At 54.1% G+C, this 26266-nt stretch overlaps 1 protein-coding gene and 1 long non-coding RNA gene across 2 annotated transcripts; both read left to right on the top strand.

The window, feature by feature from the left end:
• Nucleotides 1-580: 580 nt before the first annotated feature.
• Nucleotides 581-7764, top strand: MRM1 (mitochondrial rRNA methyltransferase 1). Its single transcript, XM_063173812.1, has 5 exons — nt 581-1236; nt 1990-2083; nt 2583-2703; nt 7308-7427; nt 7577-7764. The coding sequence occupies exons 1-5, from the start codon at nt 581-583 to the stop codon at nt 7624-7626; spliced, it is 1041 nt and encodes a 346-aa protein (XP_063029882.1). The 3' UTR covers nt 7627-7764.
• A 12657-nt stretch (nt 7765-20421) lies between these two features.
• Nucleotides 20422-22297, top strand: LOC134427812 (uncharacterized). Its single transcript, XR_010030237.1, has 2 exons — nt 20422-20506; nt 22007-22297. It is a non-coding gene; the product is annotated as an uncharacterized LOC134427812 (long non-coding RNA).
• The last annotated feature ends 3969 nt before the right edge of the window (nt 22298-26266 follow it).

Genomic DNA, 26266 nt, shown 5'->3' on the forward strand with positions numbered 1-26266 from the left:
GGGACAGCTCTGGGATGCTCCGTTCCTGGGCGGTACCCGGGGTCACGGGGTTCCCCATTCCTGGGGTCTGTCCGGGGTCATGGGAGCTCCCCATTCCCGGTCCAGGGATTCTGGGGTTCCCCATTCCCGGTACCCGGGGTGTGTCCGGGGGCTCTGGGATGCTCCATACCCGTTCCTGGGGTCACTGGGGTTCCCATTTCCCGTTCCCGGGGCTCTGGGATGCTCCGTTCCCGGGCTGTTCCCGGTACCCGGGGTCAGTGGCGTTCCCATTTCCCGTTCCCGGGGCTCTGGGGTGCTCCGTTCCCGGGCTGTTCTCGGTACCCGGGGTCACGGGGGTTCTCCGTTCCCGGTACCCGGGGTCAGTGGCGTTCCCATTTCCCGTTCCCGGGGCTCTGGGGGGCTCCGTTCCCGGTATCCCCGCCGGCCGCCAGGGGGCGCTGCCGGCCGGGGCGTGCCGGGGCCGCCGGAAGCGGAGCGGGGCCCGCGCGCGTGTCCGCGGCTCGGGTGCCCCGCCGGGATCCCCGCCTGGCCCCGGCCGTGCCCCGGCTGCGGAGCGGCGCTGGCTGCTTCCCCCCACGCCATGGAGCGGGCGCTGCTGCCCCTCCTGTGCCCGCGGGCCCCGCGGCTGTGCCGGGCCCCGCTCCGGTTCCGCTGCAGCCGCGGGGCTGAGCAAGGAGCGCCCCGAGGCCGCGATCCCCCGGAGGCTTCGGGGGCCGGGCGGGGGTCGCGCACCGGGCGGGAGCTGTGGCGGGCACAGCAGGACTCGCCCCGGGCCGGCCCGGGGAAGGGGCTGGGGCGAAAGGCGCCGCCGGCCCTGGAGAGAACCAAAGGCTCGGAGATCGTGTTCGGGGTGGCCCCGTGCTGGCTGGCGCTGGCCCGGGCGCGCAGGGCGCTGTTCCGGCTGTTCCTCAAGGAGCGGCGCGGCGGCCCCGGGCGGCCCCTGAGCGCCGAGCTCGCCCTGCAGGCCGCGGCCCGCGGGGTGCCCGTGCTGCACGTCCCGGGCCGGGCGCTGGACACGCTGTGCCGGGGCCGGCCCCACCAGGGAGTGTGCCTGGAGGCCGCCCCGCTGCCCTTCAGGAGCCTGCGGGACGCGGAGGAGAGAGATGGAGAGAGCGGCGAGCGGCAGCTGCTGTGGCTGGTGCTGGAGCACATCCAGGACCCCATGAACCTGGGGGCTCTGCTGCGCTCCGCGTACTTCCTGGGGGTGGACAGAGTGGTGGCGACACGCAGCAACAGGTACGGGACACAGAAACAGATAGTGAGACACAGAAACAGATAATGAGACACAGAAACAGATAAGGGACCACAGCAACAGGTACGGGCCACAGAAACAGGTAAGAGACACAGAAACAGATAATGAGACACAGAAACAGGTAACAAGACACAGAAACAGGTATGAGACACACAAACAGGTAACGAGACACAGAAACAGATAATGAGACACAGGAACAGGTACGGGACACAGAAACAAACAGGTACGGGCCACAGAAACAGATAACGGGACACAGCAACAGGTACGGGCCACAGAAACAGATAATGAGACACACAAACAGGTAACGAGACACACAAACAGGTGTGAGACACACAGGTGTGAGACACACAAACAGGGATGGGCCACAGAAACAGGTAACGAGACACACAAACAGGTACAGGCCACAGAAAGTACAGGCTCCTCCAACCCCCTTTTCCTCCCAGACAGGTTTCCCGCCTGCATCACTCAGCTGTTGTTTAGGGAGATTTCTGGGGCTGATCTCCAGAGCAGGATTTGGGATGTTGCAGGCTGTGGGGTGTGGGATTCCAGGCTCTCCCTGGACTCTCCTTGTTTAACCCATTTTGTGTTTCTGTTGTCCCTCCTGTGACCCGTTTCCTGGGTTAATTTCTGAGCCCTCCTATTCTCTGAAGGAACACACATCCGTGTAGTGAGTGGGATCTGAAAATTCACCTGCATTTCCTCTCGTGTGACACTTGCCCGTTCTTTTCCCCTTGCAGCTGCCCCTTGACTCCCATAGTGAGCAAAGCCAGTGCTGGAACCATGGAGGTCTTTGATGTGTACAGCACAGATGATCTGCCGGCCTTTCTGAAGGTACAGTGAGACACTTTAATTTCTTTTTTTTTTTCTTTTTTTCAAGAAAACAAACACGGCAGGTTTGACATGCAGTGTCTGTGCTGGGACACCCCCAGCCCCACTCCAAGGGTAGGGGGAGAGGGTGGCTGTTTGTTCTGGGAGCTGGAGGTGCCAGGGTGATCCTGCAGCTCTGGGCATGCCGGGGTTTGTCTCCCTTCTCCTCGGGATGTGTGGCACAGCAGCATCCCGGGGCCCAGCACACGATGGCAGCATTGGGCAGCCTTTGGAGCAGGGAGCAGAGGAGGAAAACCAGGGCTAGGGGGAGCTGCTGGGAATCTTTTCTCCCTATGCAGTGAGGTGTGAGAGGGAGCCCTTTGCAGGTAAAAATTGAAGGCATGCAAAAAAAAAAAAAAACCCTAGACAGCTTAACTGAAAATGTGAAAAATAGAGTGCTTGCAGACATGAGTTCTTTTTAAGCTTGAGTAATTGGCAGTTCTTGATTTCTTTCCTTTTCTAGGCTAAAAGTGCAGAAGGCTGGGAAGTGGTGGGAACAGCCAGTAGGCCCGAGGATGTGGAAGGTGTTCCTGTCATCAGCTGCTCGGAATTCCGGTGGGACAAACCCCTCATTGTGGTGATAGGTACTGCCATTCCCAGAGCTGGGGGCTGGGGGGAGGATGGCAACAACCACAGGGGTTCTTACAGGTCTGGAAAAGAAAAGCTGAGAGGGAATCCTGGAATGGTGTGGCTGTGAATGAAGCAGGGGCTGGGAGGAACGGGGGGAGCTGAGGGGGCTCCCAGCAGGAGCAGTCTGTGGATGCACTCGGAATTCAGCAGCTGAGCAGGGTCTGGGGGGCAGTTTTGGTGCCAGGGCAGTCACAGGGTGGGGTTTGCTTTGTGTTCTGTGTTTTGATGTGTGCTGGAGCCCCAGGTGTGGATTTTCTGTGGTGGTGAGCCCCAGGAGGTGTTTGCTGTTCATGGACAGAGCTGCTCGGGGAGAGCTGTGCCACATTTCCCCTTAAAAACCAGGAATGTCTGGGCTGGGAAGAACCACCAGGGGCTGTTGCTGGGCATGGTGTGGGTACAAAGCTGGGCATGGTGTGGGTACAAAGCTGGGCATGGTGTGGGTGCAAAGCTGGGCATGGTGTGGGTACAGAGCTGGGCATGGTGTGGGTGCAGAGCTGGGCATGGTGTGGGTGCAAAGCTGGGCATGGTGTGGGTACAGAGCTGGGCATGGTGTGGGTGCAAAGCTGGGCATGGTCTGGGTACAGAGCTGGGCATGGTGTGGGTACAGAGCTGGGCATGGTGTGGGTGCAAAGCTGGGCATGGTGTGGGTACAGAGCTGGGCATGGTGTGGGTGCAAAGCTGGGCATGGTGTGGGTGCAAAGCTGGGCATGGTGTGGGTACAGAGCTGGGCATGGTCTGGGTGCAAAGCTGGGCATGGTGTGGGTGCAAAGCTGGGCATGGTGTGGGTACAGAGCTGGGCATGGTGTGGGTGCAAAGCTGGGCATGGTGTGGGTACAGAGCTGGGCATGGTGTGGGTACAGAGCTGGGCATGGTGTGGGTGCAAAGCTGGGCATGGTATGGGTACAGAGCTGGGCATGGTGTGGGTACAGAGCTGGGCTTTGCAGCCACCCCTGAGAGCAGTCGGGGCACACCTGGGAGAGGGCAGGAGGTGCTGCCTGTGGGCAGGAGCAGAGCAATCTCCCCCCTGTTGGAGCAGTGGCTGCCACGTCCCAGAGCACCGAGCCGGGCAGTTCCTGCAGGGAGTTCTGCCCTCTCTCACCTTCTGTAGGCACAGTCTGGGCTTGTGCAGCCTCCCAGAAGGTGAAGGGAAGGGGAGCAGCAGCTTTGTGGCAGCTGGAGAAGGAAATTCCCCCAGGAATGCAGCTCCAGGCACCTGTGTGTGGCCGTGCCACGTCCCCCACTGCTGTCACCTGGCACCTGGCACAGGAGCTGGCTGGAGCTTTCACACAGAGTCCTGCTGGCCAGGAGCCAGGGAGGGGCTGCAATCCTGCCCCGTGCTGGGGCCGCCTTGGCTCGGAGGATATTCCTTTAATTAAAATGTTTATTGAGCTCCTGGAAACACTGACAAGACAACGCTGCAAATCTGGCATCTCTACAAGATGTGTGGAGCTGTATTCCAGGGGGAGCAGGGGGGCTGGCAGCTCTGCTGATTGCCCACAAAGAAATGCATCCCACAAACGGCGCCAGCACCCGCACACGGGCAGGGCTGGGAGCGGCAGCGGCGTCGTTACCGTGAGTTATGAGAGATTTCTCCAGGAAAAAGCCCAAATATCCTTTTGTCAGGGGAGATTGGAGGCTGATTGGTAGATGCATGAGGAGAGCTCCCGGACCTTGCAGCAGTAATGATTTCAACTCTCTGCTGAGCACTAACTCTTGGCTGGAAAGAAAATTGAACATTACGGTCGCCTGGCGCTGGGCTGGTTGGGAGGAACGTCCTGGATGTGAATGTGGAGCATTGCTGCAGCTGCAGGGAGCAGCAGAGATAATTCAGCCTGGGACTGAGCTCCCTGGCACCACACAGATTGTCCTGTAAGTTAAGCATTTGCAGGCTGCAGTTCCCCCTCCTGGCATCCTCGCTGCCTTGGCAGAGAGTGATTTGGACAGTCCAGCTTAATGCTGTCTGCACTGGAGTCATTGCTGGAGGCGACAGACAGCTCAGACTGGGAGCCTGGTGCACAAGGAACAGATTGGGAGCACTTAGATGGCTGAGTAAGAAGAGTTTCTGGGTAATTTGTTCTTCTTAGACCTTCAGTCTTTAGCTCGGGGTTTAAGGCTCTTCACAGAGCTGCTGGTTTTATGGAGATGTTAATTTTGTATATTTTTCTGCTGCTGGCTCTGAATTTCCTGCACTGGGAACTGCAATTGTGAGTGGTGTTAATTGTAAATGGGGCAGGAAATGTGTTTTGTCATTTCTCCAAGCTCTGGTCTTTGAGCTCTGTCAGTGAGGGACGAAGCTGAGAGGGGAAAGTTAAAGATCTGAAGTGGGAAGTGTTTTGGTCACCAGTCTAAACGAGGATTTCATCTGATTCAGTCAGTACTCCCTCCCTTGTGTCACACTGTGCAAGTCTTTTTGCCCTGAATTTATCTCTCCTGATTATTTTAAGCAGCCAGGGCCATAAAAAGCTTTGTAAAAGCTGGAGGCAAAATTGGTGCCTTTATTGGGAATTGTGAGACCCTTTTTAGGGACAGGAGAGGATTTCTGCAGGAGCCATTGCTGCTGTCCCAGTTGGAGAGGCTCAGGAGGTAAGGTGTAAAACCTTTCCAGGACAGTATTTCTGGTTTTCTGAGCATCCCTGGGGTGGTGAGGAGGCCTGGCTTTGATTGCTGGTGTCACCCTGGGACCTTGGGTGAGCCCCCCCAGGCCTTGTGTGCTCTGCTGGCTGTTAGAGCAGGAGGGAAGGATTGGTCAGGATGGGGTTTGGGGCTTCTGAGGGCTCACTGAGCCCAGCCACATGCTGGGCCTGTTTGCCAAAGGTGTTTGGGATGAGCTGGCCATCCCTGCAGCCCTGCAGCTGCCTGTGCTGCTCTAAATAACAATGTGGAAGAATTCTTTGGGGAGCCAGGCAGGCTGGGAGGTCCAGGGCCCTCTGCATTTTCACCTGTCTGCACACAGCATTGTTTAAAGCCTCTCCCTTTCCATTTCCCTTTGTGACAGTGTGAGTCAAACAACTACTAATGACCTGGGATAGATTTCAACTCTGTTTCACCAGTGTATCAGCCCAAACACATCAGGGCTGCTGCCTGGTTTAACAACTAATCAATTGAAGCCTCTGCTTAAACTGTCTGCATGCACAAGCTGCACCCAGCCCATGGAGTGTGTGTGTGTGCTGGGAAGGCTGGAGCTGTCCCTGGCAGTAGGGATGTGGGGTTTGCTGTCCCTGGCAATAGGGATGTGGGGTTTGGTGTCCCTGGCAATAGGGATGTGGGGTTTGCTCTCACTGGCCATAGGGATGTGGGGTTTGGTGTCTCTGGCAATAGGGATGTGGGGTTTGGTGTCCCTGGCAATAGGGATGTGGGGTTTGCTGTGTCTGGCAGTTGGGATGTGGGGTTTGGTGTCCCTGGCAGTAGGGATGTGGGGTTTGCTCTCACTGGCAGTAGGGATGTGGGGTTTGCTGTCTCTGGCAATAGGGATGTGGGGTTTGCTCTCACTGGCCATAGGGATGTGGGGTTTGTTGTCAATGGCAATAGGGATGTGGGGTTTGCTGTGTCTGGCAGTTGGGATGTGGGGTTTGCTGTCCCTGGCAATAGGGATGTGGGGTTTGCTGTCTCTGGCAATAGGGATGTGGGGTTTGCTGTCCCTGGCAATAGGGATGTGGGGTTTGGTGTCTCTGGCAATAGGGATGTGGGGTTTGCTCTCACTGGCAGTAGGGATGTGGGGTTTGCTGTCTCTGGCAATAGGGATGTGGGGTTTGCTGTCTCTGGCAATAGGGATGTGGGGTTTGCTGTCTCTGGCAATAGGGATGTGGGGTTTGCTGTCCCTGGCAGTTGGGATGTGGGGTTTGCTGGGGCAGAGCTGGCCTGTGCCCCCTTGGCTGCCCTGTCCCTGTGCCCACGGGGAGCTCTCTGCTGGCACTCTGCTCCTGTGGGATCTCTGTGCAGATGGGTGCATGGATATTCCTCAAAACCACTTGAGATGCTGGGGAACAGATCCAGGGATTTTAGCTGTACTGAGAAGGGCCTGACAGAGGAGGAATGAGGAGGAGGACTCCATTGATATCAGAAGGCTAAATAATTACTTTATTATACTGTATTATTCTGTACATCTAAACTGAATCTGCCAAGCACTCAGCCCTGCACACACTGCACTGATCTTGTGACTGTCACCAACAGTCCTGACACACAAACACACACACCTGGCCCTGACAGGCCAAGGAACCAAAGCCCCATCACTGTGGGTAAACAATCTCCACGTTGCATTCTGCTGTGGCACAAACACAGGCACAGCAAATGAGATAAGAATTGTGTTTTCTTTCTCTGATGTTCAGAGCTTGTGAAACCCAGCAATGTTCTTGGGAAGAATTGTGCCTTGCTTTTCTCTGTGAAATGTGGGGCGACACTGGGAGGACAGGGAGGGCAGGGAGGAAGGTGCCAGGCTCCCTCTGGGGCTCAGCTGCTGTGTGGAGCTGAGTGTCACACACAGAGAGCTGTGACAGGAACTGCAGCGGGGAGGGAAGGGAGGTGCTGGGGCTGAGCTGAGCAGTGTGTGTGTGTCCTGCAGGCAGTGAAGGGGAGGGCATTTCCCTGCAGACCCAGCTGCAGTGCCAGCAGGTGTTGGCCATCCCCCCTGGCAGGGCGCTGCACCCCGGCATCGACTCCCTCAACGTCTCCGTGGCTGCAGGTGAGAGCAGTTCTGGGCACCAGGTACCAACCCCTCAGCCTCTGCACTTAACATCCAGGCCCACCGAATGGTTTTCTCGTGGTCTGGAAAAAAAGTAAAATCTCTTAATATTTATTTTATAATATTTATTTATATTTGCTTTCCTACAGGTATCCTCCTGCACTCCATCTGCAGCCAGAAACGGAGGCATGGAGATTGAAATCCTCTTTATTTGTGGAGGAAGCTGCTCAGTGTGGGTATGGAAATGCTCTTCCCAGGGTCTCCACCATCACGGTGACTTCCAGGGAGAGCCCAGAGACCTGAGCTGCGTTTTGGCTGCTGCAGAAGCCAGCAGATCCCTGATGTTGTGGGTAACAGCTGGGGGGAGCAGCTGAGGGAAGGCAGGCAGGTCTGGGAGCAGGAGAACAGCCAGGGGTGGCCCCAGCACCCGTGCCCTGCGGACTTTGTGCATCCCTTGGACTGTGGGGACGGTTTGGGCCATGGGTGAAGGAGCCCTGTGCCCTCCCCAGCTGTGCCTGGCAGCCCCTGGAGCTGGATTTTCCGTGTTTGGTTGTAAACCAGGTGTGCAGCCCTGCCAAGGGCTGGCAAACGTCTGCAGTGGGGGGGGGAATGGAGCCCGTGGAAATAAAGCTTTTGTAAAGATTGGTTGTGGACTCAAATTAATCCGTTTTGTGTCGTGTAAATGCAGAGTGTGATTGGTCCTTCAGGTGGGAAGAGGGATCTGGAGCTCGGTGCCTTCTGGGGAAGTTTCCTTTCCAAGCTGGACTGATCCTCCTGGGGCTGAGGTGCCCCAGGACCAGTGTCCTGCTGGTGGCTTCATTTGCAGCTCTCCTGCTTGAAAATCCAGGCTGGCTAAATTATTGAGAGCCAAAAGAATGTTATCACTTAGCACCTTAATTATTTTATTTAGCTACCCTGGCCCTGTGCATAGGATTCCTCATTAACACTTAATTTACAGTGCCCTTTAGGGATAATTTCAAACAATTCCGTTCAGCCTGCCCCCTCCCCACTTCCAAATGAATAAGTAAATCACTCTGAGTGACTAATTAGGACTTTTTTTTTGAGCTAAATGAAGTCTGTAAGCCCTGGTCTGGGGGTGTGGGGGTGTTTTCTGTGTCCCTGGTGGCACTGGGGACACTGCAGGTGTCTGGGATGGGGGACAGGAGCTCCTGGAAGGTGTCCAGGGCTCCCTTCTGTGGCTGTGAGGGAGAGGAGGGTGCCTGGGGTGTGTCCTGAGGAAAGGACAAATCCCAAACCCCTCTGAAGTGACCCCGTCATCCAAGCAGGGCTGTGTGACCAAACCCACAGGGAGCAGCAGAGCCCTGAGCTGGTGCCTTGTGGCTGAGAGCTGGTGCAGTTTGGGGGCTGAATTTGCCTTTTTTTGGTTTAAAGCTGAGAGGGAAAGGCTGCAGGCCCAGAGGAGCTGCTCAGCAGCCCAGGGTGCCCCAGCAGAGGGGGCCCGTGGCTCAGATTTGCTCATTTCCAGAGCAAAGACTCCAGGATCCAGCACTGGGCTGGCTGAATCCTTCCTCTGGAGCAGCAGGGATCAGGGTGAAGCCATTTCTCCATCCCTCACCTGCAGCTAAGTGCATTCATTTCCCATCTCACGGGAGCTGCTGTTTCTCCCGTTTTGTTTCTCTGTTTTGGGTTTGTCCCAGCAGTGGGGAGGCACTCCTGGCTCTGTGTGCCTGGGGAAGCCGGGCTCTGTCAGGCTGTGCCTGGCCATCTGCTCAGCCCCTCCAACCAGGAGGCAGCTGGGCAGCCCTGCAGCAGCTCCTTTGCTCCTGGAAGGCTCCCAAAACCCTTTGGGACCTCTGTGTGCACCGGAGTGGGAGGAGAAGCTCCTGCTTGGCCACCAGTCCAGCTCCATCTCCTCTCTCCTGTGAATTCCCACTCCTGTATCCATGGAACACCTTGCTTTGGCACTGGGGCAGCAGACAGGGCTTTTGGGGGTTGCTTGAGCTTGAATTTCAGGATTTGAGAGCATAACTCGGGCTGCAGCTCAGACTTTGCTGCTTGTGAGGGCACTGAGTCCCCCTCTGGATGGCTCTGCTGTTCCCTCTGACCCCATTTCCCTCTCTGGTGAGTTTTAGCCCCATTTTCCCCACCTGCAGTGCCTTTTGGATGGAGCTGATGCTTTGTCCTCCTGTCCCAGCCCCATCCTGAGGCTCTGAGGAGCTCAGGGACCTCTGCTCTCTCCCACCTTTGGTGCTGGAGCTCTGTGCTGTGCCATTTGCCCCGATCTAATAAATGCAATCCATTAATTGGATCATTGCCTGCTTCTCCAGTTAATTTCCTGGATATTTTTAAATGTTAAAATGTAGTTTTTATAGTCTTTCATTATTTTTAGCCCTAAGCTTGAGTATAATCGTCCCTGTAATGTAACTGTAAAAAACTCCCAGCTTTATATCATAAAGGGGGACATTAATTGTCAATTCTTGTGTACATCAGCAAGATCAAAACACGTTTCCTGATTACTTCTGTTTGTACATAGAGTCTCTTTGATATTTAGATATGAATAAAGTGAGTGTGTGTAATTTGAAAGTCAATTCTTCCCTCCCTGCTGCTTGTCATGGATTCCTTTCAGAGGCTTATTTACCAAATTCATTTTAAAATTTACTAATTGCCCTTCCAGAATGATTTCTCAATAATCAAAGTGTCTCTAAGCACAGTGGCAAAACATTTGTCCTCCTGGATTCACAGGATGAGTTCAGCACCAGCACTGCCTTATCTCAGCCAGGGGAAACACAAATCTTCCATTTCCCAAAATCCACCCTTGGGAGTCTGGCTGGGAGAGCAGCTCAGCTCCTGCCCCACATTTGCCTTTTGTGCTCAGGGTGTCCCCACCACTGGAGAAATCCCATTCCACCCCATCCAACAACTGGAGAGATCCCATTCCTCCCAATCCAACTGGAGAGATCCCATTCCACCCAATCCAACTGGAGAAATCCCATTCCCCCCAATCCAGCTGGAGAAATCCCATTCCTCCCAATCCAACTGGAGAGATCCCATTCCCCCCAATCCAACTGGAGAAATCCCATTCCCCCCAATCCAACTGGAGAAATCCCATTCCCCCCAATCCAGCTGGAGAAATCCCATTCCCCCCAATCCAACTGGAGAAATCCCATTCCCCCCAATCCAACTGGAGAAATCCCATTCCCCCCAATCCAGCTGGAGAAATCCCATTCCCCCAGTTCAGCGCTGGGTCCCAGGGATGTTTTGGAGGCTGGGATGGCTCTAGGACAGGGAACAAACACCTTCCCCTCTGCAAAGGCCAGGCTGGTGGCAGGGGAAGGGGATGCTGCTGAGGATGGGAATGCTGCCCACGGGGCACCCCCAGAACGCACAGCCCCGATCCCGTTTGTGAATGCAATCAACCTTGAGGTCTTGTTCCTTCCACAGGTGCAATTAACATCACCATCTGCTAATCCGTGATTAACGATGTTTACAAATAGGCTGCAGCACGGGAAAGTGGGCTGGCACTCTTTGGGGCTTTTTTCCCTTTATTTTTTTTCCATGGATTGCCCCATGGAATGTTCCCCCCACCCCTCCATTAATTCCCAGACATTTTGCATTTCCCTTATTTAAAAGTGCTGTTAAAACTCCAAACCAGCTGCAGGAATGAAGGGTTCACATCAGAAGGTCAGTGCTGCTAAATGGGATTTAATTGCACGGGGCTTGAGGTACAAACTGATGAATCTGAATAATAAAACTTTGTGGGGAGCAACATATGGTGCAGTTTAAGGTAAATTTTTATCGATCATCCCACAAGTGATGTGTTAAAGGGATGGCAGCCTTTGCTTTGGGTTTGATATCGACGTGGAGTTTTAATAATGGCACACAGGAATATTGTGGAGGGGTTTATAGTTTAAAATAATAATAAAAATAGAGAGTGTTTTCTATTAACTGCCTTCTTGTCTAGCAGAGAGGAATACATTACAAGGCTGCTGTGTGTCCTCCAGATCTAGGTGACATGTAATTGCTCAGTAATTGGTAGAACCATGTAAAAGCCATGGTATTTGCCAGCAAACCCTCCTAAGTTACCATGAAATTGGAGTGTGATATTTATTCTGTACAAAACTGCCTGCCCAAACGTGTGTGGGATCTGGTGGTCAGCGCAGGGGAGCTCCTGCAGGATCCTTTAACCTCCCTGGGCCTCAGGGGTATCCACCCTGAATAATCCTGAGTGGTTTGGGTTGGGAAGGGAGCTCAGAGCTCATCTCATCCCACCTCCCGCTATTATTATTATTATTATTATTATTATTATTATTATTATTATTATTATTATTATTATTATTATTATTATTATTATTATTATTATTATTATTACTACAGCTGTGTCAAGGCTCAGCTCAACATGATGGGAGCTCGGAGTTCTCATGCTTTCAGTGGGCAGGGAGCAGTAATTACACGTGAGGTTGGTCATAGGTAAGAAGCTCAGTTGGATTACACCAAGGAGTCACATTGCTATCAGCTGTGTGATGTGGGGCAACGTTTAAATGAGGGCCATCTTCTCCTGGGAAATGACAGAAGTAACAGGTATCCATAGTTAATGAGCCTAGGAGTTCTAGCTCTTGGAGGTCAGATTTATCAATTTTAGAATTATCAATATAACCAATAATATATAATATAAAAACTTATATAATCAATATAATTTTGGTGTTTCTGGCTGGGAGTTGGACATGAGTGATAATAGTATGGTCAATATTTATCAGGAGTAACATTATCAAACCCTTTTGGGAAAGGAACTCCAACTGGACAGGTTGGAAAAGGTTTGTCAGGGCTTGTGTCAGACAGACAGATGGTATGGGAGCCTGCAGACCTGGCTAAAGCAACCCAGGCGTTCGTCTTTGGTTGATTTACAGGTAAAGCTTCTGTTTGTGCTGTTTGAGCTGTAAGAGCCCTTTCCATTTTTTTCTCCTAGAGTTTTTCCAAGTTCATTTGCCTGGACAGTTGCCACTTGCTGTGGATCCCAATTTTGTTAGAGGCATCCATCATTTCAGGCACTGTGGGTTTTTCTTTCCCTAGGGCTTTGATAACTCTTTTACAGTCTGCATTGGCATTATTTTCAATAATATCCCTTATCATTATTGGGGAGCTATATCGTCGCCACATTGTCCTTCTGCTGCTTGGATTACCTGGGTCTCACCTGAGTCTGTGAGAATTATACTAGCAAGATTTTTACTTGGTGTGTGTGTATGTCCTTCCAGGGTTCTTTTCAGCAGTTGCTTAAAATATGGGAAGCAGATCCCACTGTCCCTTATTGCTTTTCACAATTTTTATCTCATGAGGTGGGACAGCCACCCGTGTTGTAGGACCACCGGCTTGCTGGCTGAATAGTACAGGCATAGCTAGAGGATTTATTCTTCTTTGCAAATCTGGCCTCTGACTTCATGCCAGTCTCTTAGTTGAAAATTATCAAAAGATTTTTGTGAGTTTTCTAATTTGGGATTAATCCTGGCGAATTTTCAGGGTTTAGTGTCTCTTTTTGGGTCGAGAAATCTCTCCCAAACCCCGTGGGGACTCTGGAGCTGTTTGGGAACAGTTCTTTTTCGAAATGCTTTTGTGTTGGGATCAAAGGGTTGGCATTTGCAGGGGCAAAATAATTCTCTGTCTGTGCTGTATTTATGAAAGCAGCTGTCACGTTCCAGCCTCCCCCTCCTCGTTGCACGGTTTGTGTGCGTGGATGTGGCTGCGCGGACGAATCGTGACGCAAAGTAGTCCCGCTCGGTGCTAGGAGTGCGGAAGGCGAAAACGCGGAGGGATCTCAGATTTCGCTTGTGCAGTGCGGCTGCGGAGGGATCTCTCCGTGATGTGCCCGGCTCCTCAAGTTCCGGCTGAGAGAGGGACGCGGAAGGATACATGCAAGGCGCTGCAGTTTTCGCCTGCTGTGGTGCCGTGTACGGACCCGGTGGCGGCGGAAGCGGCGTGCCAGGGCACGGGGATTCCGGCTGTGGCCGGGCAGCGGCATGCAGCGGCTCGGAACCGGGACCGGGCTGTGCCAAAGCTGCGGCCAAAGCAGTGGGGGCTGGCGGCGGCGGCGCCGTGGAGATAGGACTGCGCATGCGTGGGGCTGATCCCGGCAGCAGCGCCGTGGTTGGATGAGGCGGCGCGGAGTGATAATGGTGCGGCGTTGTAGCAACTACGCATGCGTCGGTTGCGTCACCGTGGCAGCGCGTGGCGGGCGCGTGGCGGGCGGGAGGCGGCGGCGGAGCAGCGGGAGCGGGAACGGGAACGGGGCTGCGGCCGAGGAAGGGAGCGACGGGACGGCCACGGCTGCGGGAGGCGGCGGAGCTGCGGGAACGGAGCTGCGGCCGTGGAAGGGAGCGACGGGACGGCCACGGCTGCGGGAGGCGGCGGGGCCGCGCCATGCAGCAGCTCTGAAGCGGGGGCCCCGCTGGGGAAGGCGCGGCTCGGCCCGCCATGCAGCGGCGGCGGCAGGAGCGGGAAAGCGACCACGGGAGGCGGCGGGAGGCTGCCGCGGGGGCAGCGTGGCGGGCTGTGGTGGGCTGGTCGGCGGCGGGAGCGCGGGGTGCGGCCGCGGGGGGCTGGGGTGGCTGCCGGCCCGGCGGGCAGGGGCGGCAGGCACGGGAGGCTGGGCTGGAGCGGCGCCGGCGCGGGAGGGGCTGCAGCCACCGGTGCGGATGCCGCGCCGCCGGCACGGGGGGGCTGGGCGCGCTGGGGCGCCCCGGTCCCAGCGCAAGCGGTGCCGTGCCGGGAGCGGGGGATTGCGCCGAAACGGCGGCAGGGACAGGGTTAACCATGGGCGTCTGCCCTGCCGCGGGGCCCGTGGGCGGCTCGGGGTGCGCTGCGGGCGCTCGAACGCCGTGGGGAGGCGGCAGTGTGCACAGGGGACGCTGGGGAAGCAGCGCGGCCGCGCCGGGCGCGCTCGGCACCGCAGAGCCGGAGCCGCCCGGGGCTGCAGAGACGCGGCAGCGACGGGAGTCGGGCCAGCACCGGCCCCGCTGTGCCGGCAAAGGGGGCGAGGGCGACTTTGGGGGGACGGCAGGAGCGGCCGCACTCGCGGGGAGTGGGGGGGGGCGGGCATGGCCGCAGTGATGCCGGTGGGCGGGCTCGGAGAGGCGGGGTGGGGGGCGGGGCCCACGGTAGCCGGGACGGCGGGGACCAACGGGATGGTAAAGGCAAGGATGGCAGAGCGGTGGGAGGGACCAGGGGGACGGGGGTTAAGACCGCGAGGGCGGGGGTCGGTGCGGCCAAGGTGAGCGGGACCGCGGGTACCGGAGCCCTGGGGTCCAGCGGGGAGGTGGGGGCGGGGCCAGTTGTGGACTCGCGGCAGCAAGGGGCGGGGGCGGAGCTGGGCGGGGCGGCTGCTGCGGGCACCCCCAGTGCAGCAAACGGCTCCAGCAGTGCCCTGTAGGCTGGGACCGGCTCCACAGCAGCCACGGCCCGGCGGGAGATACAATAAAGTGCTTAACAAAAACTGTGTCCAAAAGTCTCCAGAAAAGATGGCAGAATAGTTGCACCTTACAGCCCCTTTTGCGACAGTTGCAGGTGGTGGCAGTCGCGTTTCGCGGCGCCTTTTACGACAGTGCTTCTTTATGACACCTTTTACGACAGCCGTGCTCTACGGCGCCTTTTACGTCAGTGCTGCTTTACGACGCATTTTACGGCAGTCGTGCTTTACGGCGCCTTTTACGACAGTGCTGCTTCACGGCGCCGTTTACGACAGTCGTGCTTTACGACGCCTTTTACGACAGTGCTGCTTTACGACGCCTTTTACGACAGTCGTGGTTTACGACGCCTTTTACGACAGTGCTGCTTTACGACGCCTTTTACGACAGTCGTGCTTTACGACGCCTTTTACGACAGTCGTGCTTTACGACGCCTTTTACGACAGTCGTGCTTTACGACGCCTTTTACGACAGTCGTGCTTTACGACGCCTTTTACGACAGTGCTGCTTTACGGCGCCTTTTACGACAGTCGTGCTTTACGACGCATTTTACGGCAGTCGTGCTTTACGACGCCTTTTACGACAGTGCTGCTTTACGACGCCTTTTACGACAGTCGTGCTTTACGACGCCATTTACGACAGTCGTGCTTTACGACGCCTTTTACGACAGTGCTGCTTTACGACGCCTTTTACGACAGTGCTGCTTTACGACGCCTTTTACGACAGTCGTGCTTTACGACGCCTTTTACGACAGCCGTGGTTTACGGCGCCTTTTACGACAGTGCTGCTTTACGGCACCTTTTACGACAGTCGTGCTTTACGGCACCTTTTACGACAGTCGTGCTTTACGGCACCTTTTACGACAGTCGCGCTTTACGGCACCTTTTACGACAGTCGTGCTTTACGACGCATTTTACGGCAGTCGTGCTTTACGACGCCTTTTACGACAGTGCTGCTTTACGACGCCTTTTACGACGGTGCTGATTTACGGCGCCTTTTACGACAGTCGTGCTTTACGACGTCTTTTACGACAGTCGTGCTTTACAACGCCTTTTACAACAGTGCTGCTTTACGACGCCGTTTACGACCGTCGTGCTTTACGACGCCTTTTACGACAATGCTGCTTTACGACGCCGTTTACGATAGTCGTGCTTTACGTCGCCTTTTACGACAGTCGTGCTTTACGACGCCTTTTACGACAGTCGTGCTTTACGACGCCTTTTACGACAGTCGTGCTTTATGTCGCCTTTTACAACAGTGCTGCTTTACGGCGCCTTTAAGGGCAGTGCTGCTTTACGTTGCCTTTTACGACTGTGCTGCTTTACTGCGCCTTTTACGGCACTGCTGCTTTACGGCGCCTTTTACGACAGTCGTGCTTTACGTCCGGTTTTACGACAGTCGCGCTTAATGGTCCCTTTATGACAGTGGTGCTTTACGGCACCTTCTATGACATTCGCGATTTACGGCACCTTTTACGTCAATTGCACTTTATGGCACTTTGTTTTATGGAAATTTTATGGCACTTTATGGCACTTCACTTTACAGCACTTGCTGATTTTCATTTTGTTTTTCCATGTTTTTTTAAATTTAGTGTGTTTTTTAAATTTTAAGTTTTTTAAATTTAATTTTAATTTTTAATTTTTCTTTATTTAAAGCTTATTATTTTATTTTATTTGATGCTGCCCAGACCAGCTCAAGCTGGTGCTTGTGGTGTTTGAGGGTCCCCAGGGCAATGGAAGAGATGAGAATCTTGACTTCACCTTTCAGAAGGTTGATTTATTATGTTATGATCTCTATTATATTAAAAGAAAACGAGATATTAGAACTATACTAAAAGAGCAAGGAGACATCAGAAAGCTGGAAAGGAATGAATAATAAAAACCTGGGGCTGCTCACAGCCCCGACACAGCTGGAGCATGATTGGTCATCAAGTAGAAACAATGCACAGGAGACCAATCCAAGCTGCCCCTGTTGCTGAACCATCTCCAGCCCACACTCCACAGCCAGCAGATTGTTATTGGTTCCGTTTCTGTTCTGAGGCTTCTCAGGAGAAAAATCCCAGCGAAAGGATTTTCATCCAATGCGTCAGTGCCAGGGGATGGCACAGGCTGGCCAACGTCACTGTGTCATCCCTGCCAGCCCAGGGGTCACTGCAAGGAGGAGAGAGCTCACCCTGTGCTCACCCTGCATTACAGAGCAATCCAACACAAAACACATATTAACACAAGATGATAACCTTTAATGTTTTCATTACATGAAGGTTTTTGGAGCCTTTGGAGATTAAATATTTCTCAGTACACTGGGGATAACTCCGTGGGCCACCTGTATTTTACCTTCTTGTTAAGCAGGACATCCAAAACGGTTCCCAGCTGGGCAATTTCCATGATTTAACCTTGACTCTGATCTGGAGAGCCCTGGGGCCTCACTTGGAGGAGCCTCCTCAGGAATTTTTCCCTGCCAGGTCAGGGATGTCTTCTTGGCACTTCTTTCAGCAGAGCAGCAGTGATTGCTTCACCCCTGATCAGAAGTTTTACCCTTTGAATCTGTAACAAAGTGCTGGGAATTGATGGGAAGCTAAACCTGGCTGGTTTAGGAGCTGAGCAGTGATGTGCCTATCCCCTGGGTGCACCCTTTCCCCCAGCAGAGCACACTTACGGCAAGATTTGGGACTGACAGTCACCCTTTTCCCCAGGGATCCTTCCTGACACCCCAGCTCCATCCCAGGGCAGCATTTTGGGGTGAATTGAGCAGTTTTCATCCCTGCTCCAAGCTCTGGCAGAGCCTCATCGCTGCCTGCTGAGCATGGAGCAGGTTGGTGCCACAAACCCACCTCGGGGTGGGCACCTGACAGCCCAGTGAGGCCAGGAGGTGGGAACAGGTAAGGAAAAGGGGGATGCAGGAGTGGCTGAATTCCCTAGCAGGATAAGGAGGTGCTGGTGCCGCCTCCCAGCTTTGCCAGCCGTCATTAGCACCTCCCAGCCAGGCACAGCTCATTCCAGCTGCATCCCAACCTTCTGCTGGATATTGCATCCGTGCCTAATATGCATTTTTATATAAACAAGGGTGCTAAATGGCCTTTCACTTCCCTCTGTAATGTCTTTTTTAATGGAAGGTCCTGAATTAAGAACATATATATATGACTCGAAGAATTTTCTAAGTGATATTGAAAAGCTATTGTAGGGTAGGATTTCTCCTTGCAAAATTATTTTAATGAGGTTCCAGTTTATTTTCTGGCTGTATTTTACTTATTTAATCCTCCAGAGGGGCTTTTCAGAGGCAGCATCTCATTTTCAATGCAACTATTCTTAACATTAGGGAAAACTACCTTTCTGAAATGCATGAAGGGGAAAAAAACCCCAACCAGAGGAAGATGTACGAGATAAGAATAAACTTGAAAAGCTTTGAGGTGGTTTATGGCTTCTCTGGAAAGAATAACAGTTCATGTATTTTTGTTATGGTGTGGTTTAATGATGCTTGCAGAAAAAAGATAAGGTAGGAATGGAAATATAAAATTAAACCAGCAAAGTGAATGTGATTATTTTAGTTACCAGTATTACCTGGGGAAAACGCTCGGGGGGTTTTATCTAGACTAAATATTTGCTTTTCTGAGAAGAAAGGGCCCTCTGCATCTCCTGGCACGAGGCTGGGGAGGGGAATTCTCCTGTGGTCCAGAGGGAGGATGAGGATGGAGGGAGCCCTGGTTGTGCCAGCGCTGGTGTCCTGGCAATGGGATTGGCACGGGGCTGTGCCAGGGAGGAGATGGCCCCAAAAGGGAATAGGGAATTCCCAGCCTCCCCCTGTGCCTTGTGGCACTGAGCAGGGTGGGGAGTGGGGTGTGTGCACCCAGCATGGGGGATCCTGGATCCTTCACTGGGATCTGGGAATGGCTGATTCCCATGGGAGCCATCATCCCCATGTCCCCATATCCCCATGTCCCCATATCCCTGTATCCCTATGTCCCCATATCCCTGTATCCCTATGTCCCCATATCCCTGTATCCCCATCCTCATATCCCCAGGTCCCCATATCCCTGTATCCCCATCCTCATATCCCCAGGTCCCCATATCCCTATCCCCATCCCATTCCCATATCCCCATCCCCATATCCCCATCCATCCCAGGCTGTCAGGGCACACCCAGAGCCCCCAGCCCAGGAGTTTTTGACTTCCCTGGGCAGCTCCAAGGTTCCCAGTCTGGGCTGGTGCAGTTTGAGGAGGGATCAGCAGGATCAGCCAAATGTGAGTCCCCTCTGGCACACCAGGCTGCCAAACACCCCCCTCCAGCCCTTGGCTCATGAAAGGCAAACCTGAGCTGAACCTGATGTGTGGCCTTCAGCCTCCCTGGGTAGTTAATTTTTCAATTTCTTCCAAGGATGCGGAAGACCAAGAAGTTTGTTTATAATTAAAGTACTTGGAGATTTATACTTTAATTCAAATAGCTGAAAAGAAGCAGTTTCTATGTAGGTTTCTTCACTATCAGAATCTAAACCAGATTATTATGTAAATTTTCTCGATCCTAAATTCATTACAATATTCAATTTCAGGAAATGCTCTTGACCATCTGCTGCTGCTCCAAGAAATGAGTCTTGGAGATTGTTTGCTACCAGAAATGCGGTAGGTATTCAGGGTAGATGGGAGGGTAAGGGCAGTGATCTGATTTCTGAGCCTGGTTATTTAACCTGGAGTGCCGAGGCCACAGTTGGGCTGGGAAGGAGCAGCAGCTTCTGCTGTGGCCCTGTCCTGGTGTCACCCCTCCCCAGCCATCCTCAGCAGAGGCTTCCAGTCCTCCTCTGGCTCCTGGGGAGGCAGCCTGGATTAATTCCAGGAGGGGACACAGTCCCAAGCTAGGGAAGGTACGGGTTGGATATTAGGAAGAAATTTTTCACTGAAAGAATAATGAAGGACAGGGACCCCATGGACATCCCTTGGAGTGCCCAGCATGGCATCCCTGCAGCCAGCAGGGCTGCCCTGGAATGTCCCGGAGGAGGGTGGGGGACACTCAGGGACAGGGCCAGGCTGGCCTTTGTGTGCCTGTGCCAAGCAGATGTGAACAAACCCGAGTTCGATTTCCGAGAGCGCCTGGGGAGCGTCGCTGACTAATTATGGCAAACAGAGGATGAGCTCCCCTCCTCTTGCATTTTTTGATAAACATTGTCTCCTCTCCACAGCTGAGTATTTAATTAGTGTTGATTGTTGTTCCCGTGTTCAATAAGCACTCATCAGGAGGGGGCTGTCCGCTGGGGCAGCGTGGCCTGGAGCACAGCGCAGCCCAGGGTGTTCATAATTAAGGATGCAATTTATTTCAGCAAGTCATGTGTACAGCACCCTGTGTTTTAGGTTAATTTTCAAGGTTAAAGGGGAAAAAAAAAAAGCCAAAACAACTTCAGAAGGCAAGGAGAGACGGCTGGAAAGTCAACAGTGAAAACTGCAGGGGGGGATGTACATAGAAATAAATCTATTTATAAATAAATCTGTTTATAAAGAAATATTTTAAAATCTGAGGCACCCAAAGCTCTGTGTGTGCTTGTGAATGCCCCCACGGGGCCCTGCAGACCCCTGGGTGCTTCCCAGCCTCTTTCCTTTCAGACTGGGCCTGTTTCCAAGCTTTGGCTGGAAAATGGGACGTGGAGCTGGATTCTCCAGCTGTGGGAAGGTTCCTCAGGAAACAGGTGCAGTAACAACATAAAACAACATAAAAGCTGCTTTTGCTCCTGCTGCTGGCTGTGGGAAGGGCTGAGGTTCACCACCAGTGTGACTTTATTCCTTTATTCCATCCCTGCCTCAGCTTTGGCTGTGTTTTACCAAGGGATAACAAGGAGTGTCCCTGGAGCATCCCAGTGGGCTTTTCCCCTTCCCCTCCTCTGGGTGTTTTCAGTGCCAGCCCTGCTGTGGGCAGAGCTGTTGGCCACATCAGCTGGCTGGGGGAAAAACACTGCAGAATTCCTGCAGGAAACCACTGCAGGAGGCAGCAGAGGGTGGGCAGGGGGCTGGGGTGGGCACTGGGGGCTGGGAGCAGCCTCAGATTGAGTCTGGTCCTGGCTGGGCTGGGGGCTCAGGGGGCACAGCAGGCCCTGGCTGGGCTGGGCAGCATCAGCTGTGTCAGGAGAGGAGCTCCAGGCTCCCTGGTGCCAGCAGGGAATGGCTCAGGATCGACCATTCGCCAGGGTTTGCTGCCCCTGAGCTTCCCTGGCATGGGTCCTGGGTGTCCCCAGCCCTGGGGCCAGCTCTGCCGGGTGGCACAGGGTCCTGTGTGAGCTGTGGGCAGCAGCTGAAGGGTTAAAGGGATGCAGAGGCACAGGTCACTCCCTGCAGCTCTCTCTGTCCATCAATATATTGAATATCTGCTAATCTGGATCAGTGGCACTGGGGAGGACCTGGGGACGGCCACAGCCCCCCTGTGCCTGGGGACAGTCACAGCTCCCTGTGCTGGCCCTGCTGGGGCAGGGGAGGGCTCAGGGGCTGCCTGGGCAGGGCTGTCCCTGGGGAGGGGGACATGGGGACAATCTCCTCACCCTCGTCCTTCCCCAGGCACAATCTGACCCAGTGCCTGCACCCCACGCTCCCAAACATCATCAGCTGTGACGGCCAGGAAAAGAAACCCCAAAAGGGAGAAAATCCCAAAGATTGCTCCATCCCTTCCTTCTGAGGGGGACCTCGAGGCCGTGTCCTGGGCATGAGGTGCCACCCACACCTGTCCCCAGTGCCACCAGTGCCAGGGGAACATCCCACACCCCCAGCCCTTTGGAGCACCCACCCAAGAGAGGGCAGATTTATTGCAGAGGAGATGTATTTGGGCTCATGGCAGTTCAGTTGTGTTAATTATGAAAATCTAAAGATAATCTATATTTAATGTCAAATTTTTCTCAAATTTGCTAAAGAAGGAGGAGAATATATGCACATGATGACATTTAAATGAAGAACAAGGTGCAATTAAACTCCGAAACGTACAGTAGACTAATTGGGGAGAGGATGACAAATATAGTTATCATCAGCAACTAATTAGGGCCCTGCTTTAGCTCTCCCTGCTTGATTAATCTTGACTAGGTGTTAATAAGTTCCCTGGGCCTGGCCAGCAGTTGGGGCCAGGCTGTTTGTGGCTGTAGCCCTGGCCTGGAGGGATGTTGGACCATGAGGGGTGTTGGTTAAAAGGATTGGATTTATTTTTGGAGGAGGATCAGAGCACATTTGGGCGGTGGAATTGTCCCCACGGAGCCTGGGAGTGCAGAGAGAGGAGGAGGAAGAGGAGGAAGAGGAGGAAGAGGAGGAGGAGCATCCACAGCCACGTCTCCTGTCTCCCAGATTTCCACTCTTATCTTTCTGCATGGAAAGGTAGGAATAGCAGTGAAATGTAAGAATAACAGTGAAATGTTCCTGCTGTACTCCACATCCAGGGCTGCCTCTAAAGGGTGACCTGGCATGGGAGGCAGATAAATAAATAAATCCCTGCTGGGCTCAGAGCATCCTCCTGCCAGCCACAGTAACACACCTTGTGTGCTATCCCCCTGGGACAAAGGGGGCTCCAGCCCCGACCCCTAAATGAGGTTTGTCCTTGTTTTCACCAGTGCTGGAGTTTGGTTTGATGGCATCAGAGAGGTTTTTAAATTTGCTGCTGGCAGTGAATGGCTCTGGGGTTTCACTACCATGAGGATGCTGAGGGTGGGCATTGAGCAGAAACCAGGAGGCAAACAGGGAAAATCTGGGCACAAAACTCCATTTTTGGGGTGGGTTTGCAGCTTGTGCAGCTTTCCTGGAGAGGTGAGGCCACACAGAGCCCTGGGGGAAGGTGATGGGGGAAAATTCCCCCAGCTCGACCATGTGGGGATGGCATTCACAGCCACCCTACAACCATCTCACCACTGTCCTACAGATGTCCTGAACCCGCCAGAACCCAACCCCAGGTGCTGCTCCTGCTCCCGGAGCTCCATTCCCACCCGGAGTACCCCCAGAGGGTGCAGTGCCATGGGAGGGGACAGTGCGGTGCCATGGGAGGGGACAGTGCCATTGGTGAGGACAGTGCCATGGGAGGGGACAGTGCAGTGCCATGGGAGGGGACAGTGCAGTGCCATGGGAGGGGACAGTGCGGTGCCATGGGAGGGGACAGTGCCATGGGGAGGGGACAGTGCAGTGCCATGGGAGGGGACAGTGCCGTGCCATGGGAGGGGACAGTGCCGTGCCATGGGGAGGGGACAGTGCCATTGGTGAGGACAGTGCCATGGGGAGGGGACAGTGCCATGGGAGGGGACAGTGCGGTGCCATGGGAGGGGACAGTGCCATTGGTGAGGACAGTGCCATGGGAGGGGACAGTGCCATGGGAGGGGACAGTGCGGTGCCATGGGAGGGGACAGTGCAGTGCCATGGGAGGGGACAGTGCGGTGCCATGGGAGGGGACAGTGCAGTGCCATGGGAGGGGACAGTGCGGTGCCATGGGAGGGGACAGTGCCATGGGAGGGGACAGTGCCGTGCCATGGGAGGGGACAGCGCCATCGCCCTCTCAGCGTGTCCCCACAGCCCCGGGAGGGCCGGGGGTCCCTCCCCGTGGCTCGCAGCCCCTGCGGGGGCCCGGGCCGCGTTCCTGCCCTCCCGGCGGAGCGGGGGGAGCGGAGCCATCGCCGGGAGGATGAACTTGGCTCGGTCTCCATGGAAACGCTGCCGGGGCCCGGCTCCGCCGCCGTGAGCGCGGGGCCCGCTGACCCCACTCAGAATTATTACCTTTAGCCAAATAAAATAATTTGTGTTAATAAAGAGACCATTTTCTCTCGGCTTCCAAGCGAGCCTTCCCCAGAAGGCAGAGTGACTCCTTAATTACACTTTTACTGCAAGGTGATTAATGTTCAATATGTGATACTCCGTTTAAATAAGTCGCTTATTAGCACCTTTAATATATTTAATTTTTTTTTTTTTCTTTCCCTTTTCCCCCCTCCTTCCCCCTGGCCCTGGAGGGGCTGAGCAGCGCTAGATGGAGCTCTGATATTGGGCATGGGGGGTGAATCCATGGAAGGACAAAACGATGGGAGGAGCAGGGGGGGAAACCCTCAGTGCCAGGGTGGCAGAGTTGGAGTGGGGGAAAATCGCTTTGCTTTGGGGGTTTGTGGCTGTGGGCACTGGAAAAGGACTGGGAGAGGGCTCAGCCCTTGGGCAGGGATGGGAGCAGCTCTGGCTGCTGAGCTGGGGGAGCCGCAGGAGTCTGAGAGTCCAAAATGGCCCAGCTGTGGCCATCTCTGCAGGCAGGGCTGGGAAATGCGATCAGGGACTGTCCTGGCACATCCCTCCTGTCCTGGCACACATCTCTGACCCATCTGTGCCCATCTCTGCAGCCACATCCCTCCTGTGAGTGGCACGGGGACCAGGGCTCTCCTGGCACATCCCGGTGCTGGGGAAATGGGGAAATGCCCCCTCGGGTTATTTTCTGGGGATGGGTGGCGGTGACGCTGCTGGCTGGTGTTTAAAAGCAAGAAACTGCTCCTGCCTGAAATGGATTGCTCCTCCTGATAGCAGCTCAAGTGCTAAATGAAAAAGGTAATTTTGTTTTATACTGGGTTTCTTCCGTTTGGAACTGTTTTTATTTGTGCGGCGACAGCTGTTTGTAAATACATGTTATTGTTTGCCCCATAAAAAAAAAAAATTATTATTCCCAAAATGGGATCTCGCAGAATAAACTCCTGGCGCTGGTGCAGAGTTTGGAAATGGTGCTGGAAGTTTCTCCTTTTGGAGCCCTGTGAGCTGACAGGGAAGGGGCAGAGAAGCCCTGGGGGACAGGGGGTGGCACAGCCCTGGTGTCACTGTCCTTGCAAGGAGCCCTGGTCCCTGCCACCAGCCCCATCCCAGCTTTCCCTCACTCATTTATTGGCAGCAGCATCCCAAAAGGACAAACACAGCAGATTTGGCATTGCCATGGCACAGGGGAGCTGCTTTCCTGGGCTCCTTCACTTTTCACCATCCATTCTGGATCTCTGGATTTCAGCTTGGAGCCTGCCCAGAGCTGGGTGGGAGGAGATGTTCCAGCAGCCCCAAACACCCCAATTCTGGCCCAAACTGCCCCAAAATGCAGTTCACTCCATTTTCCTCCTTTTCCCTGCTTTCTGCTGGAAGTGGGGTTAGGGATATTCACCATCACATATGGAGAAATATTCTGTGTATTTTACAGAGAGAAACATCCCAGGGAGCTTGTGAAGATCTGCCCTGGCTGCTGCTGGGGGTGTGTGTGCTGGAACCACTGCAAAGTGAAATAAAACTGCAGAGAAACCAAAGATTTCTGAAGGAATTGGTGCCTGAATCCATCCCTGAGAGCCCCCGAGGAAGCTCAGCTGCTCCCAGTTACCAGAGTGGGGAGTTTTCCTTGGGAGCCTCATTCCCAGCCGGGTTCCAGGTGGGGATCGTGGGGGTTATAAATACCTGAAATGCAGATTCACTCCTGAGATTCAGGTTCACTCCTGCATTTGGTGTCCTGCCCTCAGCCCGGAGCCTCCTGAAGGGAATTCCAGGTTTGGTGCAGGCAGGGCTGGGCTCTGCTCCCCTGGTTTTGTTCCACTGCCTTCCCCTTTTCTTTCTCCCTCCTCTTTTCCTGCAAAAAGCCATTTTACTGGAGGGATACCTCTGAGACCCCGGCTCCAGCTGCTCTCCTTGCCCTGAATTCCTGCACTTTATTAAAATTCTATTAATAGGAGATGCCTGGTGGAGCCCTGTAAGGGAGGTGACACCTCTGCTTTTCTCCTGCTCTGTGCTTTTCGCTGGGGTGGGGGATGTCGGTTTGGTTTGGGTTTAGTTTCTCATTTCCTTGGAGTGGTTTGAAAAAGGCAAAGAGCTTGGACTGTGTGAAAACCTGAAAAAGGAGAGGATTAACCAGGAATAGTGGAGGAAATGCTGCTCAGCTGGTGTAAATACTGAGCCCCCCGTTAATTTCAGGGCTAAATTAGACATTTTGTTAATTGTTTACCCGGCAAGCCCCGCTCTGGCAGAGAGGCATCAGCCCCCTGGAGCTGTGCAGGTGTTTGGGAGCTCCCTGGTCCAGGGGGCTGAGCTGTGCATCACCTGGCATTTCCTAACAGCCATCTCTTCCAGGGCTAATTCCTATTGAAAATGAGCTTTTATTGCATTAAATAAAGCTTCGGGTAGCTCTGAGAACAATATTTCTGCAGTGTTCAAGGGAGAGGCTCCAGCCGGGCTGGTGCTGCTCAGCCCTGGGCAGGGCTCTCCCCTCTCTTTTATTTCCCACCTTGGTTCTTTTTGTGTCATTTTTGCAGCTGGAGATTTTGCTCTGTAATTTCTGTCTGGTCTAACAGTGCCTGCTTTTCCTGGCTGTTTGAGCACTGATAAATAAATAAAATGAGGTTTGTCTGGTCTGTGGGGTGGCCACAAGCCAGGGGTCCTGGAAATGGTGCAGATGCTCAGGGAGCAGTGGCAGCTCTGGGGTGAAAGGAGAGGATTCACCA

The sequence above is a fragment of the Melospiza melodia genome, chromosome 21 (genome assembly GCF_035770615.1).
Source record: "Melospiza melodia melodia isolate bMelMel2 chromosome 21, bMelMel2.pri, whole genome shotgun sequence".
Classification (NCBI taxonomy): domain Eukaryota; kingdom Metazoa; phylum Chordata; class Aves; order Passeriformes; family Passerellidae; genus Melospiza; species Melospiza melodia.

What these genes read in the sequence shown, in the direction of transcription:
- MRM1 (XM_063173812.1), top strand. Translation starts at nt 581, where the DNA reads ATGGAGCGGGCGCTGCTGCCCCTCCTGTGCCCGCGGGCCCCGCGGCTG. An exon ending in ATCTGCCGGCCTTTCTGAAG is followed by an intron (nt 2,084 to 2,582) that starts GTACAGTGAGAC and finishes TTCCTTTTCTAG; the next exon opens with GCTAAAAGTGCAGAAGGCTG. An exon ending in ACCCCTCATTGTGGTGATAG is followed by an intron (nt 2,704 to 7,307) that starts GTACTGCCATTC and finishes TGTGTCCTGCAG; the next exon opens with GCAGTGAAGGGGAGGGCATT.